Source organism: Pristiophorus japonicus, chromosome 9 (assembly GCF_044704955.1).
Source record: "Pristiophorus japonicus isolate sPriJap1 chromosome 9, sPriJap1.hap1, whole genome shotgun sequence".
Classification (NCBI taxonomy): Eukaryota; Metazoa; Chordata; class Chondrichthyes; family Pristiophoridae; genus Pristiophorus; species Pristiophorus japonicus.
Window position 1 is genome coordinate 222,428,630 of NC_091985.1, and position 12,539 is coordinate 222,441,168.

Genomic DNA, 12,539 nt, shown 5'->3' on the forward strand with positions numbered 1-12,539 from the left:
GGCCAACGCTCCCCGTTGGTGTCAGCTGTGGCTCGGTGGGTCCTCTGAGTCAGAAGGTCGTGGGTTCAAGTCCCTGCTCCAGAGACTCCAGTCCCATAATCCAGGGCTGACACCCCCGGAGCCAGTACTGAGGGAGCGCTGCACTGTGGGAGGGGCAGTGCTGAGGGAGCGCTGCACTGTGGGAGGGGAAGTGCTGAGGGAGCGCTGCACTGTGGGAGGGGCAGTGCTGAGGGAGCGCTGCACTTTGGGAAGGGCAGTGCTGAGGGAGCGCTGCACTGTGGGAGGGGCAGTGCTGGGGGAGCGCTGCACTGTGGGAGGGGCAGTGCTGAGGGAGCGTTGCACTGTGGGAGGGGCAGTGCTGAGGGAGGGGCAGTGCTGAGGGAGCGCTGCACTGTGGGAGGGGCAGTGCTGAGGGAGCGCTGCACTGTGGGAGGGGCAGTGCTGAGGGAGCGCTGCACTGTGGGAGGGGCAGTGCTGAGGGAGCGCTGCACTGTGGGAGGGACAGTGCTGAAGGAGCCTCCGCTGCACTGTGGGAGGGTCAGTGCTGAGGGAGCGCTGCACTGTGGGAGGGTCAGTGCTGAGGATGCACTGCACTATCGGGGGGGCAGTACGGAGGGAGCGCTGCATTGACGGAGCTGCTGTCTTTCGGATGAGATATTAAACCGAGTCTCCGTCTGCCCTCTTGGGTGGATGTAAAGAATCCCACAGCCGCTATTGGAAGAAGAGCAGGGGGGAATTCGCCCCGGTGTCCTGGGGTCAAGATTTATATTGCAACCAACATCACTGCAACAAATCAAATGGTGAGGTCATTTATCACATTGCTGTTTGTGGGAGCTTGCTGCACACACATTGACTGCCGCATTTCCCACATTACAAGAGTGACTACACTTCAAGAAAAAAAAGTACTTTGTTGGCTGTAAAGCGCTTTGGGACGACCTGAGGCTGTGAAAGGTGCTGTATTAATGTGAATACCTTCAGCTGCCTGGGCCCCGAGCTCTGGAACTCCCTCCCTAAACCTCTCCGCCTCTTTACTACTTTCAAACCCTCCTTAAAACCTACCTCTTTGACCCAGCTTTTGGTCATCTGCCGCAATTTCTTCTTCTGTGACTCGGTGTTAAATTTTTTGTTTCATAATACTCCAGTGAAACACCTTGGGATGTTTTACTACATTAAAGGCGCAATGTAAATACAAGTTGTTGTTGTTGTTGTAGCGTTTCTTTCTCCAGATTCCAACATTATGGCTCCATTTTCCCCAAAGCTTTTTTTTGGTGTACTTGAGTTGGGCCCGAGTACGCCAAACAAATGTTCTAAGTTTCCCGTTGGATTTCTTCATTTTGGTGCAGCCTAACCTGTCCTTTAGTTTTGGGGGTGGAGCCTTGATCGGCGCCAAAATGATCGCATTGCCACGGTAACCAGGGACACAATGTGAGTTGAGGTTGGAAAGTGAAACATACAGCCAGCTCCCAACACATTAAAACACATTGCAGCAACTTGCCTCCAATTATTAAAGTGCCCCAACCCCCCCCCGCAACCCCCAATGCCGGTGCTGATCCCCTCCCCATCCCAGGCCGAAGGGCCTCCCGGTTCGCTCCCCCATCTGCCCCTCGCCCCGAGTTCCTTTCCGGCCCGCCCCGAGCCCCAAGTGCCTTGCTGGACTTCTCGCCTTTCCCTGGCCGAGTGGCCTCCTCCCTCCCAGTCCCCGCACCTAACTATACCCAAAAGGCTTCTCCCTCTCTCACCCCCCCCTCTCTCTCACCCCCCTCCTCTCTCTCACCCCCTCCTCTCTCTCACCCCCTCCTCTCTCTCACCCCCCCCTCTCTCTCTCACCCCCCCCTCTCTCTCTCACCCCCCCCTCTCTCTCTCACCCCCCCCTCTCTCTCTCACCCCCCCCTCTCTCTCTCACCCCCCCTCTCTCTCTCTCACCCCCCCCTCTCTCTCTCACCCCCCCCTCTCTCTCTCACCCCCCCTCTCTCTCACCCCCCCTCTCTCTCTCTCACCCCCCCCTCTCTCTCACCCCCCCTCTCTCTCACCCCCCCTCTCTCTCACCCCCCCCCTCTCTCTCACCCCCCCTCTCTCTCTCACCCCCCCTCTCTCTCTCACCCCCCCTCTCTCTCTCACCCCCCCTCTCTCTCTCACCCCCCCTCTCTCTCTCACCCCCCCTCTCTCTCTCACCCCCCCTCTCTCTCTCACCCCCCCTCTCTCTCTCTCACCCCCCCCTCTCTCTCTCACCCCCCCTCTCTCTCTCACCCCCCCTCTCTCTCTCACCCCCCCTCTCTCTCTCACCCCCCCTCTGCTGCACTTGCCGGTGCTGATTTCCTTAACTCTCCAGAAGGTTTTTCTGTAGAGGCCACATACACTGGCCTAAGCAGAACTGGAGTAACTCTCAGCTGGCTAAAGTTGCCTAAGTGTCTAGAATTGGCACAGGTGGCAGGTTACTCCCCCTTTGGCTGAAAAAAAATTACCTACAAAATGGTGACTAACTGAGTTACGCTGGTGCAAATTGATCGGGGAAACTGTGGTTTTTAAACTTAAGCCAAAAAAAACAGCCTGCTCCAAAAAAATGGTGCAGATCACTGGGGAAAATTGAGCTCAACAACAGTGTTTCCCTCATTACACAGTGACTACACTCCAAAAGTACTTTATTGGCTGTAAAGAGTTTTGAGACGTCCATTGGTCGCGGAAGGCGCTATATAAATGCAAGTCTTTTTCAGATGCGGCTGTTGGTCATCAAGAAGGAATCTCACAATCCCCTCTTCCTGAAGCTGGCGAGCGAGGTGCTGCGAGAGTTCGGGGTCTTCGAGAAGGTTGGTGTGTCGGTGACCTTTCAACACCCCATGTCCCCTCCTTCCCCCATGTATCTTTGTGGCCTTTCACCTCTGCCCCCTCCCCCATGTGTCTGAGACTTCACCTACCACCCCTCCACCCGTGCGTTTGTGACCTTTCACCTCCCCGTCCCTGCTTCACCACCCCCTACCCCGCCAGCACCGCTTCCCAGTAAAGGACTGCACAATGTTTGACTGCTGCCATTCTGTGCTACACAATTAGGTCTGGACTTCACCTCACAAGCCGTGTCATAAAGGACCCGGTCAATCCACAGACTACGGAGATTTGACCCCAGGTCCCAGAGGGTGAAAGGTCAGTGTCTGACCCCACCCAGTTCACCACCAAAGAGAGGAGACCTTCATCCCCTCTGCCTGGGGCTTTGACCCCAGGTCCTGGAATCCAGCTGTGGGCTGTGATTGTTGGCGGGACATTGAAGCCGCACTGATTACAGCGGAGTCCCGATCCTTTCCTGGCCCAGGGGAGTCGCTGGATAGTGACTGGGAATCCTGGCTAATCCCCCTCCACCCCCACAACCCGGTGAGGGGAATAGAACCTGGGCTCTTCCTACCCTGAGGCACACAATTCACTACCCAGAATTTCCCGCCCTCGCCCCGTCACTGTTTCTCTTGTGGCATTCTCGTGCCTCGCTCGTTCACCAATCCGCCTCCTCTGTCCTTTTCCCAGATTTCGGAGCAGATCCGTGCCCTGCCGACGACACTGCGCCTGTTGATCCAGCACACGCTGGGCTGCTTGGAGGAGCAGCACGGAACGGGAATGGTGACCTTCGCCCTCAGCGCGCTGAGCGCCAGCGGGAAAGGTAAGGGAGCATGTTCATTGTATCGCAGAGCAATTGGGAACAGGAGAAGGCCATTCAGTCCCTTGAGCCTGTTACACCATTCCATTATATCACCTCTGATCTGTAGCCTAACTCATTTTAACTGCCTTGGTTCTGTAACTCTTAATACACTTGCCTAGCAAAAAGCTACCAATCTCGGTTTTGAAATTTTCAATTGACCTCCAGCCTCAACAGCTTTTTCGGGGAGAGAGTGTCAGATTTCCAGCACCCTTTGTGTGAAGCCGTGGTTCCTGAAAGCACCCTCAACAGCCTGGCTCTCATTTTAAGGTGATGCTCTGTTGTTCTGGACTCTCCCACCAGAGGAAATGGTTTACTCCATCGACCATATCGAATCATTTAATCCTCTTAAACACTTCAATTAGTTCAGCCTTTATCCTTCTAAACCCAAAAGTCTATGCAGCCTGTCCTCATTGTTTAACCCTTTCCGCTGGGTCCAGTCGACAGGCAAACCCTCCTCATGGATTGTAAGTTGTCATTTACCCACAGCCAGATGTGAGAGATTGTCCGGGCAGTTAGTGGGCTTCTCATTGGCTTTTACAGGAGAAATTATAAAGAGGAATAAGAAAATGGCAGAGAAATTAAACAAATACTTTGTGTCTGTCTTCACGGAAGAAGATGCAAAATATCTCCTGGAAACTGTGGAGAACCAAGGGTCTAGTGACCATGAGGAACGGAAAGAAATTAGTAAATTTTATTAATAAAAAAATAATATTGGAGAAATTAATGGGACTGAGCCGATAAATCCCCTGGACCTGATGGCCTACATCCTAGGGTTTTGAAAGAGGTGGGTATAGAGATAGTGGATGCATTGGTTGCCATCTTCCAAAATTCCATCGATTCTAGAACGGTTCCCGTGGTTTGGAAGGTAGCAAATGTAACTGGGCTATTTAAGAAAGGAGGGAGAGAGAAAATGAGGAACTACAGACCAGTTAGCCTGACATCAGTCGGAGGGAAAATGCTCGATTCTGTTATTAAGGATGTGGCAACAGGTCACTTAGAAAATAATAAGATTGGGCAGAGTCAATACTGCTTTATGAAAGGGAAATCGTGTTTGACAACTCTGTTAAATTTGTTAAGGTTGTAACTAATAGAATAGATAAAGGGGAGCCAGTGGATGTGATGTATTTAGATTTTCAGAAGGCATTCGATAAGTTGCCACACAAGAGATAATTAAACAAAATTAGGGCTCATGGGATTGGGGGTCAAATACTAACATGGATTGAGGATTGGTTAATGGACAGAAAACAAAGAGTAGAAATAAACGGGTCATTTTTGGGTTGACAGGCTGTAACTAGTGGGGTGCCACAAGGATCGGTGCTTGGGCCCCAGCTATTCACAATCTATATCAATGATTTGGATGAGGGGACCAAATGTTATCTATCCAAGTTTACTGATGATACAAAGCTAGTTGGGAATGTAAGTTGTGAGGAGGATGCAAAGAAACTTAAAGGGGATATAGACAGACTGAGTGACTGGGCAAGAACATGGCAAATGGAATATAATGCGGAGAAATGTGAAATTATCCACTTTTTTAGGAAAAATAGAGTATTTTTTAAACGCTGAGAGATTAGGAAATGTTGGTGTTCAGCGGGACCTGGCTGTCCTTGTACACGAATTACTGAAAGTTAACCTGCAGGTACAGAAGCAATTAAGAAAGCAAATGGTATGTTGGCCTTTATTACAAGAGGATTTTAGAGTAAGAATAAAGATGTCTTACTTTAAAGTTATTTAGGGCCCTGGTGAGACCACACTTGGAGTATTGTGTACAGTTTTGGTCTCCTTACCTAAGGAAGGATATACTCTCCATAGAGGGAGTGCAATGAAGGTTAACCAAACTGTTTCCTGGGATGGTGGGGATTGTCCTATGAGGAGAGATTGAGTAGATTAGACCTATATTCTCTGAAGTTTTGAAGAATGAGATGCGATCTCATTGAAACATACAAAATTCTTACAGGGCTTGACAGGGTAGATGCAGGGAGGATGTTTTCCCCCTGGCTGAGGAGTCTAGAACCAGAGGTCACAGTCTCAGAATAAGGAGTTGGCCATTTAGGACCGAGATAAGACATTTCTTAATTCAGGGTGGTGAATCTTTGGAATTCTCTACCCCAGAGGGCTGTGGATGCCCGGTCGTTGAGTATATTCAAGACAGATGTTTGAATATCAAAGGATTAGGATTGTCCAGGAAAGTGGAGTTGAGGACGAAGATTAGCCATCTCATTGAATGACGGAGCAGGCTTGAGGGGCTGAATGGCCAACTCCTGCTCCTAATTGTTATGTTCTTTTATCTCCTCCATTAATCCTGCTGAGATACAGCATGGGCACAACTCCCTTACACTCCCTTCACAGATGCTGACTGACCTGCTGAGATTTCCAGCAATTTCTGTTTTTATTCCAGGTACAGCACGGGTTAGATACAGAGTAAAGGTCCCTCTACACTGTTCCATCAAACACTCCCAGGGCAGAGAGAGGAGACGTTCATCTGCTCTGTCTGGGGCTGGACGTGACCACTGCGGCCTGAGTGTGAAAGGTCACTGTCTGACCCATTCCCTCAGCCAGTCCGTGTTTGTTTTCCGATACGTAAGCCTGGTTAAGTTATGACCAAGGTGCATTCCAACTGCGGGAATGTTGATCGTGTGTTCTGTCCGACCTTCCATTCTCAGGTCTGCGGGAGAGAGACCTTTATTCCATCCTGTGCACCAGCAGCGGGCTGCGGACAGGAAGCCCCCCACCGCAGTGGGAGGAAGTGATGCAAGAGACCCTGAAGCCGAGCAGGCCCGTTCCCATGGCGACCTTTGCTGGCCTGCTGCGGAGCCTCCGATGGTAAGGAAACTAACTCCCTCCCTAAAGCTCTCTACCTCTTTGCTCCGCTTCACCAAGCTTTTTGGTCACCTGCCTTAATATCTCCTTTAAATAAACGCACTTGGCGGCCATGTTTTCAGCCACCTGGGCCCTACGCTCTGGAATTCCCTCCTTTAGGGGGGTGGGGGGTGGATGAGGACGAGGACTCCGTAACGGTGATAATCGGACAGAGGGGGCTGAAGGTCTCTCTCTGCTGGGGGACTGGGTGGAGGCGACAGGGTGTCAGGCACACTGACCTTTCACCCTCTGGGACCTGGGGTCAAATCCAGCCGTAGACAGAGAGGGGGGGAAGGTAGGTGTTTAGGGGGCTACCATTGGTACTGAGCCCCACACAGAGCAGGAAGGGACCAGTTCCACCCTGCCAGGCCTGTGCAGTGTGAGCTGATCCTAGCCTGGGGGTGGGTGGTGTAACGGGATGGTAGAGCTTTGTATTCTGGGAGGACGGAGATCCAATGAACAGAGCAACTTCCCTCACCGCTCTGCTGTGGGATGAATGGCTCATTCTCATTCTTTGTTCTCTTGCCTGTGTCTTTTAACTTTGTTCCTGGGATGTGGGCGTCGCTGGTAAGACCAGCATTTTTTGCCCATCCCGAATTGCCCTCGAGAAGATGGTGGTGCGCCTCCTTCTTGAACCGCTGCAATCCGTGAGGTGAAGGTACTCCCACACTGCTGTAGGGGAGGGAGTTCCAGGATTTTGACCCGTTGATTATGAAGAAACGCGATATATTTCCAAATCAGGATGGTGTGTGACTTGGAGGGGAACGTGGAGGTGGTGGTGTTCCCATGCGGCTGCTGCCCTTGTCCTTTTAGGTGGTAAAGGTCGTGGGTTTGGGAGGTGCTGCTGAAGAAGCCTTGGCGTGTTGCTGCACTGTATCTTGTAGATGGTACACACTGCAGCCACGTTGTGCTGGTGGTGGAGGGGGTGGATGGGATGCCAATCAAGCGGGCTGCTTTGTCCTGGATGGTGTCGAGCTTCTTGAGTGTTGTTGGAGCTGCACTCATCCAGACAAGTGGAAGGTATTCCATCACACTCCTGACTTGTGCCTTGTAGATGGTGGAAAGGCTTTGGGGAATCAGGAGGTGAGACACTCACCGTAGAATACCCAGCCTCTGACCTGCTCTTGTTGTCACAGTATTTATGTGGCTGGTCCAGTTAAGTTTCTGGTCAATGATGACCCCCGGGATATTGATTCTGTCTGTCTCTGTGTGTGTCTCTCTCTCTCTCTCTCTCTCTCTCTCTCTCTCTCTCTCTCCAGTATTCTGGGGGTCTGGGCCCCTGCAGAGACACCCAGCTCTCGGCTCCACCTGTCCAACACCCTGTGGCGGGCGGCTGTGCAGCTGCGGTACCTGAGGGACAATGGTCGAGAGAAGCTGATACATCTCTACCTGTCAGGTGAGCTTGGCCCCTGGTTCGCCACGGGCTGCGTTCTATTGGAGGGAGTTGTGCTGCGGCTCCCCTGGTGGCTCCGGGCACCACTCAGTGGGTAGCGCACTTGCCTCTGAATCAGAAGGTTGTGGGTTTAAGTCCCACTCCAGGGACTCGAGCACATAAATCTAGGCTGACACTCCAGTGCAGTGCTGAGCGAGCGCTGCACTGTCGGAGGTGACGTCTTTTGGATGAGACGTTAACCGAGGCCCCGAGGTGGACATACAATAAGGACATAAGAATCAGAGAAGCAATAGGCCATTTGCCCTCTCGGCATTCAATAAGATCATGGCTGATCTGATCCTGGCCTCAACTCCATTGAGAAATGTTTAAAAGCCAGCAGAGAACAACTTAAAAAAAAATGATTGAGAGAAGATAGATTATGAAAGTAAACTAGTATGAAATATAAAATCAGAATGTAAGAGTTTCTACAGGTACATAAAAAGAAAAAGAGTGGCTAAAGTAAATATTGGTCCCCTGGAGGATGAGACTAGGGAATTAATAATGGAGAACAGGGAAATGGCAGAGATGTTGAACAAATATTTTATATCGGTCTTCACAGTAGAAGACACTTAACCCATCCCAATAGTGGATAATCAAGGGGCTATAAGTAGGGAGGAACTTAATACAATCACTATCACTAATGAAGTAGTACATGGTAAAATAATGGGACTAAAGGCAGACAAGTCCCTGGACCTGATGCCTTACATCCTCGGGTCTTGAGAGAGGTGTCTGCCTGAGGAAAAGAGTGTTTGAAAACCAGGCCCTCAAATCTGCCATCAAGCTCATGGTCGACAGGGCTGTATTAATACCCACCCTCCTGTATAGCTCAGAGACATGGACCATGTAAAGTAGACACCTCAAGTCGCTGGAGAAATACCATCAACGATGTCTCTGCAAGATCCAACAAATCCCCTGGGAGGACAGAGACACCAACATCAGCTGGAGTTCATTATTAAGGAAGCAGTAGCGAGACATTTGGAAAAGCATAATTCAATCAAGCAGAGTCAGCATGGTTTTATGAAAGAGAAATCCTGTTTGACAAATTTGCTGGAGTTTTTTGAGCAGGGTGGCTAAGGGGGAACCAGTGGATGTGGTGTATTTGGATTTCCAGAAGGCATTCGATAAGGTGCCACATAAGAGGTTACTGCACAAGATAAAAGCTCACAGGGTTGGGGTAATATATTAGCAAGGATAGAGGATTGGCTAACGAACAGAAAACAGAGTCGGGATAAATGGGTCATTTTCCGGTTGCCAAACAGTAACTAGTAGGGTGCTGCAGGGATCAGTGCCAGGGCCTCAACTATTTACAATCTATATTAATGACTTGGTGAAGGGACCGAGTGTAATGTAACCAAGTTTGCTGATGACACACAGATGGGTGGTAAAGCAAATTGTGAGGAGTACACAAAAAATCAACAAAGGGATATAGACAGGCTAAGTGTGGGCAAAAATTTGGGGTTTAATATGGAAAAATGTGAGGTTATCTACTAAGGCAGAAAAAATAGAAAAGCAAATTATAATTTAAATGGAGAAAAATTGCAAAGTGCTGCAGTACAGAGGGACCTGGGGGTACTTGTGCATGAAACACAAAAAGTTAGTATACAGGTACAGCAAGTGATCAGGAAGTCAATGGAATGTTGGCCTTTATTACAAGGGGGGGATAGAGTATAAATGCAGAGCAATCCTGCTACAACTGTACAGGGTATTGGTAAGGCCACACCTAGATCCTGCGTGTAGTTTTGGTCTCCGTATTTAAGGAAGGATATACTTGCTTTTGGAGGCAGTTCAGAGAAGGTTCACTAAATTGATTCCAGAGATGAGGGGGTTGACTTATGAGGAAAGGTTGAGGAGGTTGGGCCTATACTCACTGGAATTCAGAAGAATGAGAGGTGATCTTATCGAAACATATAAGATTATGAGGGGGCTTGACAAGGTGGATGCAGAGAGGATGATTCCACTGATGGCGGAGACTAGAACTCGAGGGCATAATCTTAGAATAAGGGGCTGCCCATTTAAAACAGAGATGAGGAGAAATTTCTTCTCTCTGAGGGTTGTAAATCTGTGGAATTTGCTGACTCAGAGAGCTGTGGAAGCTGGGACATTGAATAAATTTAAGACAGAAATAGACAGTTTCTTAAACGACAAGGGGATAAGGTGTTATCGGGAGTGGGCAGGGAAGTGGAGCTGAGTCCATGATCGAATCAGACATGATCATTTTGAATGGTGGAGCAGGCTCGAGGGGACAAATGGCCGACTCGTTCTACTATTTCTTATGTTCTTATCGCTCACTCCCACCCTCTCCCCATATCCCTCAATCCCACCGTTATATCTTGTCCTTGTCGCCAACAGCTCACCTGTGGCGACTGATGGACCCTGCGGGGAAGGAGACGTTTACCGACTGTGACCCTGAGGCTCTCGCTGCCCTCCCAGATCATCTGGTACGGAACCTCGCTCAGTCCCAGCTCGTGATGGTGTTAGAGTGTGTGTAATAGTGAGCGAGTATAGGAGTGGGCCCAGTGTGTGTAATAGTGAGCGAGTATAGGAGTGGGCCCAGTGTGTGTAATAGTGAGCGAGTATAGGAGTGGGCCCAGTGTGTGTAATAATGAGAGGGTATAGGAGTGGGCCCAGTGTGTAATAGAGAGGTTATAGGAGTGGGCCCAGTGTGTGTAATAGAGAGGGTATAGGAGTGGGCCCAGTGTGTGTAATAGTGAGAGGGTATAGGAGTGGGCCCAGTGTGTGTAATAGTGAGCGAGTATAGGAGTGGGCCCAGTGTGTGTAATAGTGAGCGAGTATAGGAGTGGGCCCAGTGTGTGTAATAGTGAGCGAGTATAGGAGTGGGCCCAGTGTGTGTAATAGTGAGCGAGTACAGGAGTGGGCCCAGTGTGTGTAATAGTGAGAGGGTTTAGGAGTGGGCCCAGTGTGTAATAGAGAGGGTATAGGAGTGGGCCCAGTGTGTAATAGTGAGAGGGTATAGGAGTGGGCCCAGTGTGTGTAATAGTGAGAGGGTATAGGAGTGGGCCCAGTGTGTAATAGGGAGGGTATAGGAGTGGGCCCAGTGTGTAATAGTGAGAGGGTATAGGAGTGGGCCCAGTGTGTGTAATAGTGAGAGGGTATAGGAGTGGGCCCAGTGTGTTTAATAGTGAGAGGGTATAGGAGTGGGCCCAGTGTGTGTAATAGTGAGAGGGTATCGGAGTGGGCCCAGTGTGTGTAATAGTGAGAGGGTATAGGAGTGGGCCCAGTGTGTGTAATAGTGAGAGGGTATCGGAGTGGGCCCAGTGTGTGTAATAGTGAGAGGGTATAGGAGTGGGCCCAGTGTGTGTAATAGAGAGGGTATAGGAGTGGGCCCAGTGTGTGTAATAGTGAGAGGGTATCGGAGTGGGCCCAGTGTGTAATGGTGAGAGGGTATAGGAGTGGGCCCAGTGTGTAATAGTGAGAGGGTATAGGAGTGGGCCCAGTGTGTGTAATAGTGAGAGGGTATAGGAGTGGGCCCAGTGTGTGTAATAGTGAGAGGGTATAGGAGTGGGCCCAGTGTGTAATAGTGAGAGGGTATAGGAGTGGGCCCAGTGTGTAATAGTGAGAGGGTATAGGAGTGGGCCCAGTGTGTGTAATAGTGAGAGGGTATAGGAGTGGGCCCAGTGTGTAATAGTGAGAGGGTATAGGAGTGGGCCCAGTGTGTGTAATAGTGAGAGGTTATAGGAGTGGGCACAGTGTGTGTAATAGAGAGGGTATAGGAGTGGGCCCAGTGTGTAATAGTGAGAGGGTATAGGAGTGGGCCCAGTGTGTGTAATAGTGAGAGGGTATAGCAGTGGGCCCAGTGTGTGTAATAGTGAGAGGGTATAGGAGTGGGCCCAGTGTGTGTAATAGAGAGGGTATAGGAGTGGGCCCAGTGTGTAATAGTGAGAGGGTATAGGAGTGGGCCCAGTGTGTGTAATAGTGAGAGGGTATAGGAGTGGGCCCAGTGTGTGTAATAGTGAGAGGGTATAGGAGTGGGCCCAGTGTGTAATAGTGAGAGTACAGCACGGGTGTGCAGTAATGAGCATGCACTTGAGGCGCTCGTGTTTGTGATCGAGAGCGGGGGCGTGTGGGCGGAGCGGGGAATGCGAGGCGGGACGGGGCGAGCGAGTGTACAGGAGAAAACCCCGTGGTGTGTGACTGGGAGAGTACGTGGGGAGCTGCTGGGCAATGTGCGCGCTGATGATGTGGTCCACGGCTGCTCTCTCTCTCTCCAGACCCTCTGTGGGGAGCTGACCCGCCTCGCCTCACTCCTCACCAACCTGCGCTTCTCCTCGCTGCACGTCAGACTGGGAATCCTCCCACAGCTGGCATCGACCTTCTCCCTGTACTGTGAGTATGCCCCCTCCCCCCTCACCACATGCTGCCTTCCCCCCCACCCCCCCCCCCCCCACCCCCTCACCACACCCTGTCTCTCTCTCTCTCTCTCTCTCTCTCTCTCTCTCTCTTTCTCTTTCTCTCCCCCCTCCCCCCTCACCACACCCTGTCTCTCTCTCTCTCTCTCTTTCTCTCTTCCCCCCCCCCCCCTCACCACACCCTGTCTCTTCCCCCCCTCCCCCC

General features: G+C 50.9%; 1 protein-coding gene and 1 pseudogene across 1 annotated transcript in view; one reads left to right on the forward strand and one right to left on the reverse strand.

Moving 5' to 3' along the window:
- Positions 1 to 12,539, reverse strand: part of LOC139274159 (zinc finger protein 850-like) — a 360,216-nt pseudogene that overhangs the window by 189,928 nt on the left and 157,749 nt on the right.
- LOC139272895 (telomerase protein component 1-like) overlaps positions 1 to 12,539 on the forward strand; it is a 76,980-nt gene that overhangs the window by 9,828 nt on the left and 54,613 nt on the right. The window contains exons 8-13 of the mRNA XM_070888997.1: positions 2,712 to 2,804; positions 3,508 to 3,640; positions 6,340 to 6,499; positions 7,795 to 7,931; positions 10,317 to 10,405; positions 12,197 to 12,311. Of these exons, the coding sequence (XP_070745098.1) occupies positions 2,712 to 2,804; positions 3,508 to 3,640; positions 6,340 to 6,499; positions 7,795 to 7,931; positions 10,317 to 10,405; positions 12,197 to 12,311 (727 nt within the window). The remainder of the gene's footprint in view (positions 1 to 2,711; positions 2,805 to 3,507; positions 3,641 to 6,339; positions 6,500 to 7,794; positions 7,932 to 10,316; positions 10,406 to 12,196; positions 12,312 to 12,539) is intronic.